The following is a 19,436-nucleotide window of genomic DNA, read 5'->3' on the forward strand; positions in this document are numbered from 1 at the left end:
AGAGAACAGATTATGAAGAAAATATTTTAAAACGGTGCGTTGCTGATTAAACTACTCCACTTCAGTTGACTTGTGCTTGATAACAGAATTATCAAATTGTTCACATATAGTGGCTATAAACTATTAGCTGCTTTTGGCGAACGGTTTGTTCGTCTAGAATATGTTTTTTTTAGTGGAATGTTAAGACAATCTTTTTTGTAATAATCATTGCTGAAAATCATTCTTTTTTCTATATATCATTGTAAGTAACCCTTTATGCACGGAAACCGCAGTTTATTGGTTTGTTCGTTATCCTAATCGAAATAGTTTAAATTTAAGTTGCATAATTAATTTCGGTAAAAATTATTTTGCTGGTGTAAAAGTGTGCTTGAAATCGCATCTAAGAAATGTTTAAATCGAAGCTAATGGAAAAATGGAAGTTTAAGCTTCTCTTAGCATCATTAAAATAATCAATAAAAGGATGGAGAGGGGGAGGAGGCGAATCAAGGTATTTGAGTTAAATTTCAAATAATAATAATAATAGTGCTGAAAAGTCTCGTGAAACAATATCTCGAATTGCTTTTTATTACAACAAAAGAACTATATTAAAAGAGTAAGTTATTGACTTTAAAACTAATTCTTAAATGTTATGAATTGTGCCAGAGAATTGAGGTCTACAATTTTATTAATAATCACCGATGATTTTTTTATAGTAATGAAGTTTAGTTAAATGATATTGATCACATATCATTTAACGATATTTTATTTCAAAGTTAGTAAGCAAATCTGAATATAATTTTTAAGTAAAGGAAAAACATCCGCCTAAAAAGCTTTAAAAGTCATGAAAAATGGATTTCACTTTCATTATAGCATTATCGAAAATAATAAATAAAATATTTTTAAAAAGTTTTTAATATTATTGAAATTTACTTTTTTACGATAATTAAATTTATAGCGTTCTAAAGATATTTTTCGTACAGTTTTAAAATGGTATAAATCTCATTTTTGTGCAACCGTTTTTGCTGAAATTATCATAGAAATTCATAATTCCTTAGCCTTTAATTAATTAATATTATAATTAAAATTTTAAAAAATACTCCTATATGGAAATTTCTATCATTGAATGTGTTTGTTCTAAATCTAACAATCCGCCCTGTAGAGGACCAAAAGGTCGATAGACATCATGCACAAATGATATTTTAATATTTAATATTAGTAAGGACAGAAGTACGAAAGGCATTAAGCATAGAGGGCTCTTTCATCCGAAAGAGACAGATACATATTATTTATAGAGACGATGCCATGCTCATTTGTATTAATCAGGCTTATCTTAAAAAAATTCACATATTCCTCTTCCGGATATAAACTTTCAATTGTGTGTTTCTTTGCATTTCAGTATTTTAGTGCAACACAGCCAAATTTAATTTATTTTCCAGCTAATACTCATAGCAATTTAGAACCAGCTAATACTCATGCATTTCATTTTGGTGTATTGCTCTGTAAAAAATACCCATACTGCGTAACTAGGCTATCCCATAGCTTATATATCTTCATACATATTGTGTTACTGAACTGAATTAGGGGTTAACAACTTAAGGACTAAATTACTTTTAATTGTCAGCCAAAAACCAGTATCGTATATCGAATTATCTAGAGTTAATCCTATAAGTTACGATGAAAAATTATTTATTATAATATAGGTGTCATATAAGACACTGAATAAAGTCTTTTCAGATAAATAATGAATAAAAAATATGTCTGTTGCAATATTTTAAACTTAAGAATATTTTAGTTTCAGTTTTAGAACAATTGATTTCATATAAAAAACAGTAACTCACAGATGTGAGTAAAGCGTCTTGCGGATTGTCTTGGCAGCGTGTTTTCATTGCGAGGGCGCAATCGGCTATAACATCCAGCGTCAGCCCTTGAACAACCTTGTACATGTCGAAGGCTTCCTTCTTCTGCGCTTTCCTTGCAACGACATCGACAGTGATGTCTACCTTCAAAAAGAGATAAAATGGCACCATGAAGAAGCGTTTCATTACATGATTTTCAGTAAGTTCCACACTGTTTATATACACAAAAAGAGAGAGAGCGTTAATAATTTTTATTTTGCAGGTTGATTACAGACAGCTTATCAGTAACTTGCAAATTATTATATTATAACTTTCTCCCTTAGCATACAAACTTATTATAATCCCGGGTTTACACTCGATCAATTATAAGACGGCCAGTCGATAGCGCATGCACAGAATGGGACTGATTTATATTTGCCACAATTTCATAAGATATATTCAGGCATTCCATGGTTGACTATAAATTGCCGTTTTGGCGTTACTTAATTTTTCTTTTTCACTGCGTATTATAGTAAAATCATGGATATTTACACAAAGAAGCATGGTAAAATAAAAAATAAAAAATGGCATTTTTGGGAAACTATAGAAAAGAAAAGGCAAATAAAATGAAAAAAAAAAAAAAAAAAAACCACACAACCTCGCATCAGAAAGAACATAGAGCAAAGAATGTCGGAATTAATCTATGATAAGTAATCAATGTTTTCACGCCCCCCCCCCCCCCAACCCGACAAATTCTACAAACGCATGTGCAGTAAGAAAATAAATACAATACAGCGGCATGTTGTACTTGCCGTATCTCTTGTAGTTATTTGCCATCACCCAAACAGCATTTTTCAGCCTTTGTACGCATGCGCAGCCTACTGGCCGTTTTTTAACTGGCAGAGTGTAAACCCGGCATAACTTCCACATTGCTAATACCGAGAGAGAGAGAGAGAGAGAGAGAGAGAGTCAAACAAAAGCTAATATACATATTGTTTCAAAATAACTGTCTAGTAATTCTCAAAGCTGTTAGGGTGACAAAAGCAATTCATTTTTATATTGAAGCAAGTTGCTGAAAATATAACTTACGAAATCAATGTCTATTGTAAAGGATGGAATGCCAGAAGTCATAGTACATGTTAAAGCGAATGCATGGCGAAGAAAACCCCCTTAAAAAAACCGTCAAGTCTCTACGGACCGAGAAAATGATCTTAGTGCCATCCCATAATCCTAATGCCGAAGTGTTGTGCACCGCACTGCTTCGTTGGATGCAGAACCACTAGCGTGAATTCTTCATCCCTCGAAATGTAGCTATTCAGCGGAAAGAACAAATGAAATTCGAACCCGTAGTCCGAAAGATCAATGCAAGCTAGCGTTTTAGATTCATTCGTATTTATTCTGTCCCCTAGTCTTGATTGCCTTAGCCACTGCATTATGTAATTAGTTTTACATTACACAGTTTCTAAAAAGAATAATAATCTATAAATATCATCATTCTAATAAAGGTGTTGTTGAAACTTCTGCTTTCGAATGAATGCCCAAAGAATGCAATTCTGCTTTCGAATGAATGTCCAAAGAATGCAATTCTGCTTATCGAACCTATCGCTGGTAAAATAGCGCTAGTAAAAGATTTGCGAATCAATAAACTAATTTAAATTTCATTACAACGATAAAAAAATATAGCATCGTTGCAAATTATGTTTAAAATTAATTTTGAAAAACGAATGAAAAGAGGAAACAATGCACTGATATGAAATGAACGGTAAATTTTAAATTATTTAAAAATAATTCTTCATGCAATAATACACTTCATTGAAAGAAAAGTTAAAATGGCAGATAATTTTTAATAAATTAACAATATAATAGAAGTTTTAAAAAGAAAATTCTCGGTGAAGTTTTTGTACCAAAAAAAAATAGCTCTAGATGTAATAATTTGCCCAACAAACCGTTGCCTTTTGTGAAAAACGCGCGCGATTAAGTCTTGCAATTTACGAAAAGAATGTCGCCCCATTTACGTTTTCCTTTTTAAAAGAGGAAAATTGGAATAAGAACTTTGTTCAACCGTTTTTCCCGAAACTTTACAACGACACCTCCTGCGTTGCGTTTACATCTCCCGGACCTGCTAATATCCCTTGATTTGGTAATCGTGACATTTCTGCAAATTCTTGGACAATTTTTTTGAATCATCCTGCATTTTCATATCGTGAACCTTAAGGTTAAGATGACAGCTCAGTGGCTTACTTTTCTGCTAACAATGTCTATCATCAGCCTGATCTTCGCTGAGGTGAAGAGCGGAGTAAGAAAGCCTCTCACTTCTTTCCAGCGTTTTCCATCTAACCCAATAAGCGTTTTCCTTAGAGGTGGCAGGTCCATCAGCAAGGGTCGATTACAAAAGATTTCAAAATCTTTGATGAACATCTGTTGGAACAAAGATAAAAAAATATCTTGAATGTACAGTGTATTTAAGATTAGATTAGCATAAAGCTGCAGATAAATAGTGAAAATCGTAAAGGTTTGATTAGCTTATAAAAACATTAAATAAATAAAAATTTTCCGCACATTTATAATAGAATGAATGTTTTCAAAATTTTTCTTTTGATTTTTATTGCGACACACGTTCTGTAACTTCCTTACCATAATGTTTGCAGTGCTTAATGCAGTTAAAAGTTTTGTTTTGTTAATTTAGTGTTCGCACAGTAAAAAATACTATCTGTTCTATAAATACGGTAGTAAACGCATTTTGAATTGTTTTGGCATTTTTAGTATTTGACGGTTTTAATCTTAAATATATGTCAAAATTTATTACCAAAATTGTTTCTGAATAATCAACTTTCTCAAATTCACTGCCAGATGTGTGACTCCTTCAACACCAAAAATAGCCAAGAGTAAGAAATTCATTCATTATTCCTCCATGAAAGAACAGTAACATTACATTATCATCGGAGTGCATATTATTGTAGAAATCAAGAATTTTAATGTCATTGAAAATTAAAAAAAGCGATTAAACATTTTTACCAGCACAAAGATGAAGGATGTCAAAATAAATAACAGATTGTAAAACAATGTTTAAATGCAAGTTGAATTTTTGACTGAATAACTACTCAGAAGTTTCTTATTGAAATATTTGGATATATATTTAATAAGACGGGCGAAAGATATTTATATAGAGAGAATAGGCTGTCTTGTCTCTCGAAATAATCCTATTTTGAAAATGGACAAGTATGTTTTTGTCAAAAGAACTCTTATTATTAAATTTTTTTTAGTTAGTGTTTATAGTGTTTTATAGTTGTATATTTATAGTAGTAATTTTTATAGTATTTTATAGAAAAAAAGTTCTTTAATTTTTTTCGTTTCCTTCTACATATTTAATTCCACTTAAGACAAAGTGCTCTAATAGTGAAATTATCTATAATAAAGAAGAAATTGAATAATTTTTATTGCATCGGAATAATGTTAAGAAAACTTAACGGTCTCATTACTTTAAATAATAATAATAATACTTTTAATATTAATAATTAATAATCAAAATAATTTGTTTTTGCGTTTTCAAGTACAGAATGTATGAAAAGAAAATTAAATAATCATCAGAAAATCTTAATGCAAATTTTGATGAATTTCCACATTTTGGTACTGTGTAAGGTCGGAAGAATTTTAATCATCAGAGATTACACCTGCCTGCGTGTTGGTAAATGCAGTAACTGGAAAATGGAGCGATTTAGATAAGGTTCCATCTTGTGGAATGCTTAACTCTTTGGTTATATGAAAGAAATGTTGGTAATGATAGGAAGAATAGAACATAAAAAATTTTAATGGATTGAAATTCAGTTAAACTAATTTATATAAATTCACTTACATAAAAGAGTAAAGCAGCGATTCCGAACCTGTGGGGCACCCCCCCTAGGGGGACGCAGCACACTAGAGGGGGGCACGAAAATATCCAAGAGAAAATATTATTTTAAAAAATTGATTAACAGACTGAAAGGAAAGCACACATACACATAGAAAACAAAATACATTTCGACATATTTAATAACTTATTAAAGTAAAACAACTTACTAAATAAAAACTTACTTAATCAAAACATACTAAATTAAAAGAAAATTTAATAATTATTAGTGACTTCCTTGGGCCTGTCTTGCAGAGCAAAGTTTTTATAAGGAAGGCTTGATATTAGAAATAGCCACGCTCAGTTCTGTTTCTATATTTTGTCTTCAAAGAAGCCACAGCAGAAAATCCAGTTTTATAAAGGTAGGATGTTGAATGGTAATAGAATGTGAAATGCCCTTGTTTTTAGTCCAGAAAAAAATCATCATTACTCCTGCCCAAAATTCAAATAGTTATTTATTACTAGCCGCCTTTGGCGACCAGCCGGTTCGCCAATCTTAATGGTCGTTAAAATTTTAATAATTAAATATTTTATGTAATTCCTACTTTAATAGCTTCTTCATCAAATATTTTAAAGCTTCAAATTTTGATAGTCATGTAATTCACTCATAATAATATAAAGTCCTTCAGCCATAACATAATATGTATCTCTCTAATTTTCTGTTAGTTCCGGTAGAATTTATGCTTAAAATTAAAATGGAAATTACTAAACTGCAATTAATATAATATTTTTTACTGAAACAAAGCATTTTTTTTAATAATATGATTACTGATAATAGAGTCACTGAGCGTTCAAACTTTATGGGCACTAAAGAATATCTTTCTTAAGTTATGTAATATCTCAAGAATTTGTCAAAAAAATTTTCTCAGATTCATCATGGACAGATCGATTCATTAACAATGTTTAATTTTAAATGCATCAAACTTTAAGAAAATAAAATGAATCGTTTAAAATAATCGGTCGAAAACAGGTTTAAAAAACTACTTTAAAAACGATGTACTTAAAACTATAAGCATATACAAAAAAATATATAACTAACATAAATACAATTTAATTACAAAAGCATGCAACTAACCTAAAAATAATTTAAATAATTGAAAACAGGTTAAAAAAATCTACTTAAAAAACGATGTACTTAAAACTATAAGCATATACAAAAAATATATAACTAACATAAATACAATTTACTTACAAAAGCATGCAACTAACCTAAAAATAATTTAAATCAACCGTTGATAACGGTTGTCATGGCAACAATCAGAATGCGCATGCGTGAATTTTCTTCGCCAGCTCCGGTAACGCAAATGCGTGAATTTTTCTACGCCAGTTGGGGTAACGCTATGCAGATTATACATTTTTAATTTCCTTTATTCTGTGTTATTTTAATTCAAAAGTACTTCAGAATGAATCTGAAACAGGGATTAATTAACAATGTTTAATTTTAAATGCATAAAACATTAAGAAAATAAACAGAATCGTTTGAAATAATCCGCCGAAAAAAGTTAACCCTAGCCTCATTTCTGTTGGGAGAAAAAAAAATGAAGTTAGCGGTGGGGAAAATGAAAGATTTTTTTGGCGGAAAAGTTGGCGGTGGGGAAAAGGGAAGATTTTTTTGGCGGGAAAGTTAGTTTTTAATTAATAATTTAAATTCTAATTAACATTTCAAAAAAGGGACCCCAGGTGCACATTCCCGACCTCTAAGGTATACATGTACCAAATTTGATAGTTGTATGTCAAATGACCTGGCCTGTGGAGCGCCAACACACACACACACACACATTGAGCTTTATTATAAGTATAGATTAAATTACCTTTTAGTTTCGCCCGGTCGTGAAGTCTAGTAATTTTTCTTCCTCATCAATTGAGAATCCTTCGCGAGTCTTATGAAAAGGATCCCTAACCCACTCGTAACTTGCTATCAGTTTGTCTTCAGCATGAAAATACTTATTAAAATTCTTTGCCAGCATGGCTAAATGATTTTCAATGGTTACAAAAACAATTTTTACATGTTCTTCTTCAGCCTTGTAAGTTTTAGTACAATCATCCACATTTGCAAACATTGTTAGGTTTTTTGTTTTAAATTTCTGCTCCACAATTCCAATTTTCTACAAAAAGCATTAACTTTATCACTTGTATCCAACATATGTGTATTTGCTCCTTGGAATTCAAGATTCAACCAAGATTCAAAGGTTACTCGCAACCTTTGGGTTCGTAGCCGAGTAACAAGACCACTAGACAAAAGAAATTTCTCATGACTCGTAGCTGTTATCTGGCTTATAAAGCGTCACCATATTACTCCCCCTTCAGTTCGTCGGAGGTGAGACGAACGATTTTTTTGTCCTGTTTTTGCTGTTATTAGTGGTGATATATTGGCTGTAGCGTCTTATCCATTTTTTTTTTGGCTGATTATTTATCAGCTTCATATTTTATTTATTGGCCGATTGTTTATCAGCTTCATTTTTTTTTTCATTTTTTATTGGCTGATTATTTATCAGCTTTGATTTTATTTATTTCTGATAGAGGGCGCTACAACAGTTGTATGAAGGTTTTTTGCGTATCACGTCCGAGTCACCAATGTTGCTATTAGCGATAAGCGAGGATCGAACTCGCAACCTTATGGTTCGTAGCCGAGTAACATGACCACAAGACAAAAGAAATTTCTCATGTCTCGTAGCTGTTATCTGGCTTATAACGCGTCACCACAAGTTATTTTATTTCTCGAAAATGTCGACCAAGTACCTCAATTTCATCACAAATAAACCATCGCGAAAATTCTTGGCCTCCGTTCTGTTTTCTTCTTCTAGGAAAATGGCGATTTCTTCTCTTAATTTATAAACACGTTGCAAAAATTTCACATGTGATGACCATCTTGCCTCGCAATAAAATAGTAAAGCTGAATGTACTGAACCCATGTCTTTACAAAGTGCAGAAAAGATTCTCGATTTCAGGGGTCTCATTTTTATATAATTTAATATGGACACAACCGTAGTTAACAGAATATTCAGACTAGGACTTATGTCTTTCGAAGCCAAAACTTCTCTGTGGATCATGCAATGTGTCCATACGCACTGAGGCGATTTTTGTTTTACAAGTGCTTGTATTTCTTGGAATCTTCCGGACATTGAACGAGCACAATCGGTGCATATTTCGATGGAATTTTTCCATTCAATGTTTGCCTAGTTCATAAAATCATTTAAAGTAGCAAATATTGCGAGTGCTGTTGTTTTGAGTTCTATTGGTTTGCAGAAAAGTAGTTCTGCTACTGACATATTCTCACAAATTCGAACATCTTTATTACTATCTGTTGCTTCGTCAAACCGTATTGAAAACAAATTGTCACGCAAGTTCGAGAAAAGCTGACACTGTACATCTTCAGCTATATCGCCAATTCGACGAGCAACAGTATCATTTGAAAGAGGTATGGGCTGAAATTGTTTTGAAAAATTATCCTCAAACATAGTTTATACAATTTCAATTGCTGCTGGCAAAATAAGGTCTTCACCAATGGTGTGAGGTTTTTTACACCTGGATATTTTATATGAACTTTCTAAGATGCAATTAAAGCTTTTTTATTCACAGACAAAATTTCATTAAAAAAATGATTTTTGCTTTTTATATTATTTTAATTTTAATTCAAAGTATTCTCCGGGTTTGTTGACGTACTCACTATGAAGCGTTTCCAAATGCCATTTAATTTTATTACGTTTCATGCTGTCTGCGACCAACATTTTTGAACGAATGATACACAGGGGTCTTTCTTCTTCATTTACTTCAGTATTGGTTAACCCAAAATTTAAGTATTCTTGAGAATATTTTCTTGATTTTATTTTCGGAACCACGCTCGTCTGTGTACTTGTTGATGCTTGACTATCGTCTAATGCTTTCTTACTTCCGCCTAAAAATTTATCCATGAGTCTGCATAAGCCTTCTGCCGTGAATATTTAATATGATGAATTGCAATTAATTCGAAAACCTATATAACATATACATTCACAACAGATTCCATAGCGAGAAAAGGATCGACTCGAATGAGACTGGCTGGAATTGAAACTTGCATTATCTAACATTTTCCTTCTTCCCATTAGAAAACATTTGTTCCGCGCATGCTCGAGACGGCATCGGTCGTGTGGATTCCCTTCCACAAACATTGCTTATTTTTTTTTCACTTTTGTTTAGTCATGCTTCTATTTTATTTCTTTTATTATTCGAAAAAATGTATTTCCAGTTTTTAAATTTAGCTCACTCCTTCTAGGTTAACTTTCATAAACGAATTTTTCTACTTTCATATTCTTTTAACGTTATCTCTCTGTTTGGCTTTCATTTCAAATATAATATTTAAATTTTCCCCACTTTCATTCGCTTCCTCTGTTTGCCGCCCGCTTGTCCAAAATGCAAGATGCGGTTTCTCGCCAACGTTGGCTCGCTTTTATTGTTGTTTGGAAAGTTAGTTAAAAATAATTTAAAAACAGAATCCAAAATACTCAATATACATTATTGTTGTATACATTTTATTGCAAACGGGGAAGGGGGGAGCGATGAAAATTATGATTGAAAACTGGGCCTCTAATACTGAAAGGTTGAGAAACGATGGAGTAAAGCGTTTGGTCAAGATCGAAAGAGAGTGATTCAGCTTTGAGCATGTATTAGCTATTCAAAGTATGTTCCCATTAAATGCAGTTGTGATACCCGAATGCTGCTAATACATCTATAGATGACACCAGATTTAAAACACTGAATATTTTCGTTGGGGGAAGAGTGCAGAAAGACCAGAATTAAGTTGTGAGAGAGTCCTCCATGCATAGATTTAAGACATCTGAAAATTTTTATTTTTAAGGTGTTTATTAAAAATATATATTTACTATCAACTGACAACCATGATTCAATTTTAATTACTCTAGACATACAGATTAATGTATTGACAGAAAGCCCTTATCACCTTGATACGTGATATTTTACAAATTATGACCTTTATAAAAATTATATATACATAAAAAATGTTTGAATTTCTCTTCCATTTAATGTATCAACTACCAATGCAAGTCAAAGTTGATAAATATTACATAACATCAAGCCTCCGATTTTCATTTGAAATATTCGGTGAATTGAACAGCATTTATAGAAGTATTCAACAAAAAGTAAAACGTAGCAATCAGTCTCACCTGCTTTAACATTTCCAAGTCCTTCACTACGACGAACGGCACTTCACCCAAAAAATATCCAAATACGTCTCCGTATTTCTTGAGCCACGCAGTTATAGTTTCGTTTTTGGTTGGTTTGCACTTCATGTCTTTTAAGTTGCCCCACCAGAACGAGGGCTCGGGACCAGGAATTCCATAGCGCTTGAACAAGTTGTGGTTTTTCTCTCTGTTTCTTGCCCAAAGTACAATCATAACCGCAATACAAGCAATGAGGGTCGCTAAAAGTAGCGCGGATGCTTCCATTCCTGTGAATAAAAAAATTGAAGTAAAAAATCATTTTGCTTTAAAGAAAGAAAAAGCCACTGAAGAAGAATTTTCTTTCATAATTCATAATATAGAAATTTCGAATAATCGAAATTTCAGAAATATTTTATAATCTAATATTGGGGGAATCATATAAGTTCACTCGAAATTCTTTATTTGGTTACATTTGTACTCTATAAGAATGCAAGAAATGAGTTAAAAAACCCGAGGGAGTTAGTTATGAATGGTTTTAAAATCATGGTTGTAACGTTAAACTTTTAAATGATAATTCGCCAAATACGATAGCAATTAAATTCAGCCTTAACGTTTGGAGGTCATCTTACAATTGGTAAAGCTGTAAAGAATTTGACACCAGGACAGAACCGTCTAGGCTAAATTACTTGTCGAAAATTCCAATAACAATGATACAAAATTATTGATATCAGTAAACACTAGCTCTTATTTGTTGTTCTCTGATTCATTTACTTAACCATCATTTTCGGTATAGCTTTGACCTCTATAACAAAGCACAAAATACATTAATTTTGTTAAGATGACAAAGGAATAAATCAAAGAATGGATGTCATTTTTAAAGAACTTTTTGTGAAACTGTAATCAATTTTTTAATAAGCTGTCAAATTTCTTCCATTTAACTTTTGCTTATTTTATTAACCTAATAGAATTGTTTTTCCGTAATAAATCTTTACGGAGACTTTTAACAGATTAGTCTGAATGTAAGACAGTCCGGAACTGCTAAATTTTCGAAATGCTCAAAGTTGTCTCCCCAAACAACGCCACCAATTCCCAGATTTTAATTCAAATGTTATTATTAATCGCCTCCGAATTAAAATAGTGTTCCGCTGTGAAAGTAACCAATATTTTTAACGGTTATAAAGATAAGCGTAAACATTTGGATACAAAGCTCCTCATAAGCAGGTTCCTCCACCTTGCGAGGAGTACTTTACCCCTTCTTAGACTCTTTACCCTCCTGCCTTTTCCTTACTTTCTCTCTTTGTCAAGTTTTTACCCCCCCCCCCCTTCTTAGTTACATCTCCGCTAGAAAATTTTGGTAAGTTAGTAACGATTTGCTTTTGATATTTCTATTTACGACAATTGTTGGAAAAGTCTTCATCTCTGCCGGACGGAATGTCGAATAAAAAACAAAACAATCCTAGAAGCTTGATTTTTATTTATACTTGAATGATCTGGTGGTGGCTTTCCTGTTTCTAGTTAGAAGTATTCACATTTCCTCTTTTTTCCTTTTCTTTTCTGACCTTTTCTGGGTGTGTGTATGACAAAGTAAGCCGCCTCATTTCTTTCAATGGAGGAAGTTTAAAATGCCCAAGGAGACAAACAAAGGCGATATTAAACTTGCTAATGACTGCGATAAGCCATAGATCGATTAAAAATATTTTCTTGCTGTAATCAGAACTGTCACGAAAGACCAACTGAGCAGATTCAAAAGTAATGTTTCACACGATAATCATCTTTCTTATTCCTCATTTAATTTTGGAATAATCACAGCAAAATCCTTCGGTCAGCTGAGCAATGTCATAAGATGGCAAGCAACTGCCTTGATTGGTATTCAAATATTAAAATATTGGAGCATTTTATGAACATGGATATGACAACATCCTGACAATTGTTTTTAAACATTATTTAAGACCAGTTCGATATCTAAACGCCTTCTCCTCATTTGTTATCAAATGTTTTACGTAAGATTACTTTCCTTTCACAATTTTAGAAAATTTCCATGTTGTATGATAGCCAATATTTCACACATTTTATTTGGGCAATCACAGATCAATGCTTATTTCAGAGAGAATCGTCTGTAACTACAGTCAGCAAAATGCACATACGAAAGCTTTTAGATCTCTAAACAATGTGCCACGGATCTTAAAAAAAAAAAAAAAAAAAAAAGGGAAACGTAAGTAGTATTTCCCAACTTTTTTCGGTGCATGCTCGAACTAAATGTTATTTTGTTTCATCCTCCCGGCTAAGCCAAAGAGACTTTGGAGGTATTATTTTCGAAGACATATTGATAATGTCATAACATTTATCTCTGCTCCTTTTCTTGATGAATCGACAGGTGTAAGACAGTAAGAAACATTCCTCGAATTGTAAAATAAGAATGTAGCAAGCTGCTGATTTCATCCAGTTAAAGTATTCATTTTAAAACTGCCCCATTTATTTTTAATAAAATTTTTAAAAAATACGTTATAAAAATAAATATTTAGCGCAGATAAAAGAATGCAGGTTAATTTAAATTAAATAAGAAAATTTTTGAAAACTTAATATTTTTATATAAAATAACTTCCAACATTTTTAAAAAGCAGTGTTTAGAAAGCATATTTATGCACATAAATATTAAAAGGAATGTATATTAGGTATTAAAAAAGAGCAAACGTTTTTAAAGGAGCTATACTACGGAAATGTTATGTATTGGTGAGAGAAAAAACGAGAAAAAAATGAATATAATTTGTAAATACATTATGCTGCCGCTTGGAAAAATCGACTCTATTTCATTTATTTTCAAATCCCGTTTTATTAACTATTAAAGCATTTATTAATTAACTACCAAGTTTCTTAATATTAATAAAATTAATTTTACAAAACTGGATCTGTCATTTCCATTTGCAAAGCAAACAGAAAATATTTAAAATGTATTTCAATATGCAATGCTCTTATTCCTAATCATCCTAAAATCTTCAAGTACCATTTTGCTGATGAATTGCGAGAATCTAATGTATAAGCACAGTGAAGTGCTATTTAGATCCAACAAAAATATCAACTTCGTTTTTTTTTCTTTGGATATTCTAACAGTAGTCCAAAATGAAACTCCAAAATTAAAATATCAATTGTTAGAAAGAACGAATGGCAAGAATACAGAAAATAACAAAAATGAAGATACCTTCTAGAAATAAAAACTGTCCTTATATCCTTATATGCGTTTTTTTTTTTTTTTTTGCGTGGTATTTTATTTTTATTTACTAAACAATATTTGAAAGATCTGAGTGACTCTGAACTCAATTTGGAAAACTTTTTGCGATGCTTCTGAAGCTCCGTTGGATTTCGAGAGACTTGGCAAAAACGCGAAGTGGATCCCCCCACCCTTCATTGCTTGGGCAGCGAGATTTGATGAGAAAAATCAGCATTTCATAGTATGAATCCACCTTCCAATGGAAGTAAATGATGCCTTAAACTTATTTTAAGCGTTCAACGATTCTTTTTAAAAGTGAATGGGTTCAGCATCATTCGCAGTCAGAATATTAAAAGACGATAACCGTCTAAAGCATCTGCTTATTTTCCTGTTTACGACTGACTTACTCACTTTTAAAATTTTCTTCATTTTTACTGAGTGCTCTTTGTAATAATATTTATAAGGAACTATGGTCCCAGCCGCACATTTATTTACTTTTATGCATCTATTTGGCCACAGTCAGTCAAGTACGCAGTAAATAAAATGGCTTTCATTCCTGATTGACACTTATCCTGCTTACCTCGTATTTTATAACCTGCAAAGTTATCACACTCTTCGGTTAACACAGAAAGTTAAGTTGTCCTTGTAGTAGGATTCTATGATTTGTATAGTGCTTAAATTAGTGCTCTGCGCAAAAGAATTCTTTCTAACATGTCAGGCTATATATGTCTAATCAGGCTAATGCAAGTCACGGGACTTGCATTAGCTTGGCATAGGAAATATCAGGACGTGAAGAGTTTTTGTTTTATTAAAAAGAGGTTATAACAGGAGATGCTTGCAAGTACTTGAAACTTTCATCTAGTTTGTCTCTTTATCCGCGTTAGCAATTTTAAAGATTTATTAGAAAGACCATCAGGAAAGGAGTTGGTCTTTTGATAATTATCGTAATTTCTAGAGGGAAAAGTTTTACTAATATATATTGCCAAAGGCCATTCAGAAAGTAGAGATTAATTTGTGAATTTCATTTTTTTTTTTTTTTTTTTTGCTGCTACTTTCTTTCTCTAAGCGAGCGGATTTCGAATTATCATTTTATGAAATAGGTAGGGTTGGAACAGCTCATTTTGACAGTTTTCTACTTTGCTTCAGTAGAGAATTATTTTCAGAGTTGATTTTCCAAAATGCTCCTTCCATATATTGTTATCAAATTCGGTGATGTCATATAAATATTTCATTATGTTTAGATAATAGAATATTATTTGATACATATCTCTAAGCCAACTCTTAAATGTCAATTTTCTGCTTGGGTTCTTTCGAAGGGGTCCTTGGAAAAAAGTCTACAAGCATGACTAAGAGCTAGAGATTATTTATTGACAGAATTTATTGATTGCCTTTGAAAAGTCTTAGTGAAAGAAAATGAAATGTCCAGAGTTACTCTTAAAGTAATGTCGGTAGTGATCTCAATTCGAAACGAAGCCTGATTATGACAGCTGATCAATTCGTTCATTTAAATGATGCCGTCTGAAGACTTGTTCTCCAAACTGCTGAAGTGTAAGAATAATAGAACATTATTCTTACACTTCAGCAGATAGGTACTTCTTAAAGAATGATTTCATTTTTTCATAAATATCGCATTTTAAACCTATGCAATGCTATTTCGAACTTATAAGTCCCAGGATAGTGAAAATTTAGAACCTTCAATTCCATGCTCGGAACTGATTCACGGTCAGTAAAAGCGTGCAAAGATACATTAAAAGACTCCTAAAATGGTTGGCATCCCAAGAATCACTCTTTTGTAAAAATATAAGAATCTATTCGAATTATCTTTTAGAAAATAAATACTTATGTGGAAAAAAGTATGACTGTTTTCTATTGACCTGATGAAAAGTTTGGATGAGTCAGAAAATGCAATGAATGTTCTTATTTTTAAATACAATAACTAAGTCATTCATTGAAATGTAAAAGGTTCATTAAATTTGCCATGCACATCGTAAACACAATTTTTTTAAATCTTCTTTCCCGTTTTCGACCTTAATAATTGATTTTGGCACTCCAATTGCAATTTTAATGATAATTAGGCAAACAGTGTGTGTTTTATATCAGTAACATGCTTTCACACAAGCGCGCGCACACACACATTGCGTTTTTTAAAAATAGTATTTCTGTATATACAATCCAGATTATCACTCGTGACATGACGACAAGCTTTTTGAATTTATAGGGAAAGACCTATAACGGAGCCTGTAGATCCTTTCAATAGATCTTTGCCTGAGGGAATTTATCCCTGATTTCACACAAAAAGCCAATAAAAACTTACCGAATGTAATTGTAACCGTTTATTGTGCTATTATATAAAGTAGGACTAACTAATAAGTTTCTAAATATACCAAAACACATTTATAAAAAAATTGCCATTGATAAAGAACTTCTTGTACAAAGAATGTTTTTTACACATTTTTAAAAGTGGTCGTTTTGAAGATGAATGCTTCTTTCTCGATTAAAACAACATACTTCAGTCCATATTACATTTCTCAGAAAAAAAAGGATCTACTTTTACCTGACTTTGTGTCCCTTTGTAAAGTTTTTTGCGTTGATCGAGCAGTTGTTGAAGTTTCGATTGTAATGGTCCGTGAACTTCACGAATGCTACACCGGTGACAATTATTACATTGGAATATTCTCTACATTGTCGGTTTTAGAATGTTGAGTTCTGATCTGACTGTTCGTTGTTTAGCATAAAGGAAGATTGAAAAATAAGCTGCTAAAATCGCTTTTAAATACACTTCCTAGAAGAATGCTAGAATTCTGAAAATGATGTTTCCCTTCTTATTAAACTAGATCAGCGTTGCGATTACATACAGCATAAATCACCGGCATTTCCTAACATTCCTTGTTGAAGAAATACGTCATTCTTTTAATAAGGTTTCAACTGTGGGGAAAGAACCTTTAAGGAAATTTAAAGGCTTTGTTTCAGACAGGAGGCAGCATTAAAAAAAATCAGAGAAAAAATAAAGGGAAGAATTTGAAGCTAAAGAGAAGGAATGAGAGAGAGAAAAGGCAGTCAATTTAAAGAAGGTAGAGATAGAAAAATGCCGTTCACTTAAAGAGGATGGTGCAACCACGTCGTGATTTAAATATTTTTTTTTTTTTTTCGAAAAAGCTGTATAGGACTTGCAAACTGCAAATCCTCCTTCAAGATTTCTTAGAAACTGACAAATACTGTTTCCAAGAAATTCTACCTTAGATTAAAGGCTGGATGCGGAGCTTGGATGTTCCAACTTATATTTATTTATTTAAACTCAACAGTGAGGAAAATCCCCAGATGAATGAGACGACCCTTAACATTGCAACGGTTTTCATTTGAAGTTCACCACCGACCTGGCCCGAAACATGAAAATGCGAATGGATTAAGCAAAATTCCAAACCTGAAGGATCCTTCTTTCACTGTGTGGAAAGAATACAAAATATATTATGAATCTTTCCAAAATTGCGTTTTATGCATAGAAATTCTTTTTAAAAAAACCTGAGCATTTTTTTCTGGAATGATTTAGTGATTGAAATCAATTGAACATTAAAATAAAGTCACAGTTTTGATTTATTTGAGCTGTAGAGAAACATAATAGTTTTAGTATTTTGATGTTTGGCTTGCAAAACATCATATTAAGATATAAATTTTTCTTACAAGATTTCTTTCCGGAATTGCATTTGTCATCTTTCTATCTGCTTAAAATTTTCTTTTTCTCTCTGTTTTATTATACATATTTTATTTTAGGCCTATCTTTTGAAAAAATATTTCAAAATTTTTTAAAATCCCTTTTATGTATTTTACTTTTTTTGGAAATGCATGACTTATGACGGTGGGATTTTGTCATGCTTTATTCGAAGCACTCCAGGAACTATTTGTCGTTGAAATCTCCAGAAGTTTTCTTAGCAGGGCAATATTCAGATAGTAACAAAATAATTGAATGAACAAATAAGGAATATGGCTTTATCATTTATGCTTTGTAAGATCAAAGATGTTTTATATGTTCAAATTTTGCTCTAATGACGGCTTTTTCATTTATTTTTAGATATTTTGCTTCACTAGGTGTGAAAGTTTTAAAATTTCAAGATCAAAAAGTTTCAAATTTCTCAGATTAATAAACAATGTCTTTTGTAGATAGTTGTATAAATTATTTTTGATAGAAGATAAAGGTCATTCCATCAGTCTGATACTGCAATGAAATAATATATAAACTACATACCCTTTTTTTAGAACAAATTTGGGAAGGTCAAATTATGACTCAATTCTAGAAAATGAAAACGATTTTTTCTTACCGAGTTTTTTCCTAACGATTTGCAACCGGTGAAACAATAACTCTGCTCAGAAATATGCAGTACGCAAACTTTTGATTGAAATAGGCTTCATTAGTCACAATGACTCAGATGTATCATGACATTTTTTTTTCTATTTAATGTCAGTGACTCAGACTCTTTATTACAAAATTCCAAATTTTTTTTATTTTTTAACCTTTTTCGGAAAACGCAAATCTCAATTCATTGTGTTTTGGGATTCGCAATGACATCTAAAAAAGACGTTCATCAGAGGAGCAGTTGAAATATTCTTGGCATTATCATCTTGTATCAGTGAATCTTTTGTTTTTACACCATGGAAAGATTCTTTTATAAGATAGCGAAAGAAACTTTTCATTAGAATCATTAAAGTACTTGACGTCATAGAGAGATTTTTTTTAACTTGATAATGCTTTCAAACACATATGCATTCCCTCAATTGGCAGGATATATAAATGATACCTAGTGTGCACGAAATGTAATGCTTAACAGTACAGATCGTTGGACCAAGTATGCCAAGTAGTTACTTTTTGTTTCATAGTGATTTTAAAAGGGAATTTTTCAAAGACAGAACTAAACATTTTAATGAAATAAGAAGTGATGAAAAGGATGGCATCACCATGAACCTAGCTGCACTCCATAAAAGCAATCATTATAATTTAAATAAATTATCTCATAAAATGTGTTTAGATAAACTTCTGTATCCTTAAAGAGCGTCTCATAAATAATATTTTTAATAAATCGTAGATAATATTTTTAATAAATTATTAATAATATTCTTAATCCATGACTATCTGGTCAAATGAATGACAAAGTACAAAAAAAAATCACCCTAACAGTTTTTAAAATTGAAATGAGTTTTTAAAAAATTCAATAAAAATGCTTGTTTTTCTGATTTTAAATTGTATTAAATAAATCATTTGACTCAAAAATCATTCATTTCTCATTTACGTTTGCCTTTAAAGACGCCAGGGGATTCGAACTCGAGTGTTAGACCTCCCCGAGTCCGAAAAACATATTTTTTGGAATGATGTCTGCCTTTCTGTG

At 31.7% G+C, this 19,436-nt stretch overlaps 1 protein-coding gene across 1 annotated transcript in view; it reads right to left on the bottom strand.

Annotated features, from left to right (window-relative positions):
• LOC129962540 (cytochrome P450 3A41-like) overlaps positions 1–18,409 on the bottom strand; it is a 33,847-nt gene extending 15,438 nt beyond the window's left edge. Inside the window, exons 1-4 of the mRNA XM_056076297.1 lie at positions 18,375–18,409; positions 10,860–11,143; positions 4,056–4,232; positions 1,818–1,979 (exon numbers count right to left, since the gene is read on the bottom strand). Of these exons, the coding sequence (XP_055932272.1) occupies positions 1,818–1,979; positions 4,056–4,232; positions 10,860–11,141 (621 nt within the window). The 5' untranslated portion in view covers positions 11,142–11,143; positions 18,375–18,409. The remainder of the gene's footprint in view (positions 1–1,817; positions 1,980–4,055; positions 4,233–10,859; positions 11,144–18,374) is intronic.
• Between the last annotated feature and the right edge of the window lie 1,027 nt (positions 18,410–19,436).

This window comes from Argiope bruennichi, chromosome 3 (genome assembly GCF_947563725.1).
Source record: "Argiope bruennichi chromosome 3, qqArgBrue1.1, whole genome shotgun sequence".
NCBI classification, from domain to species: domain Eukaryota; kingdom Metazoa; phylum Arthropoda; class Arachnida; order Araneae; family Araneidae; genus Argiope; species Argiope bruennichi.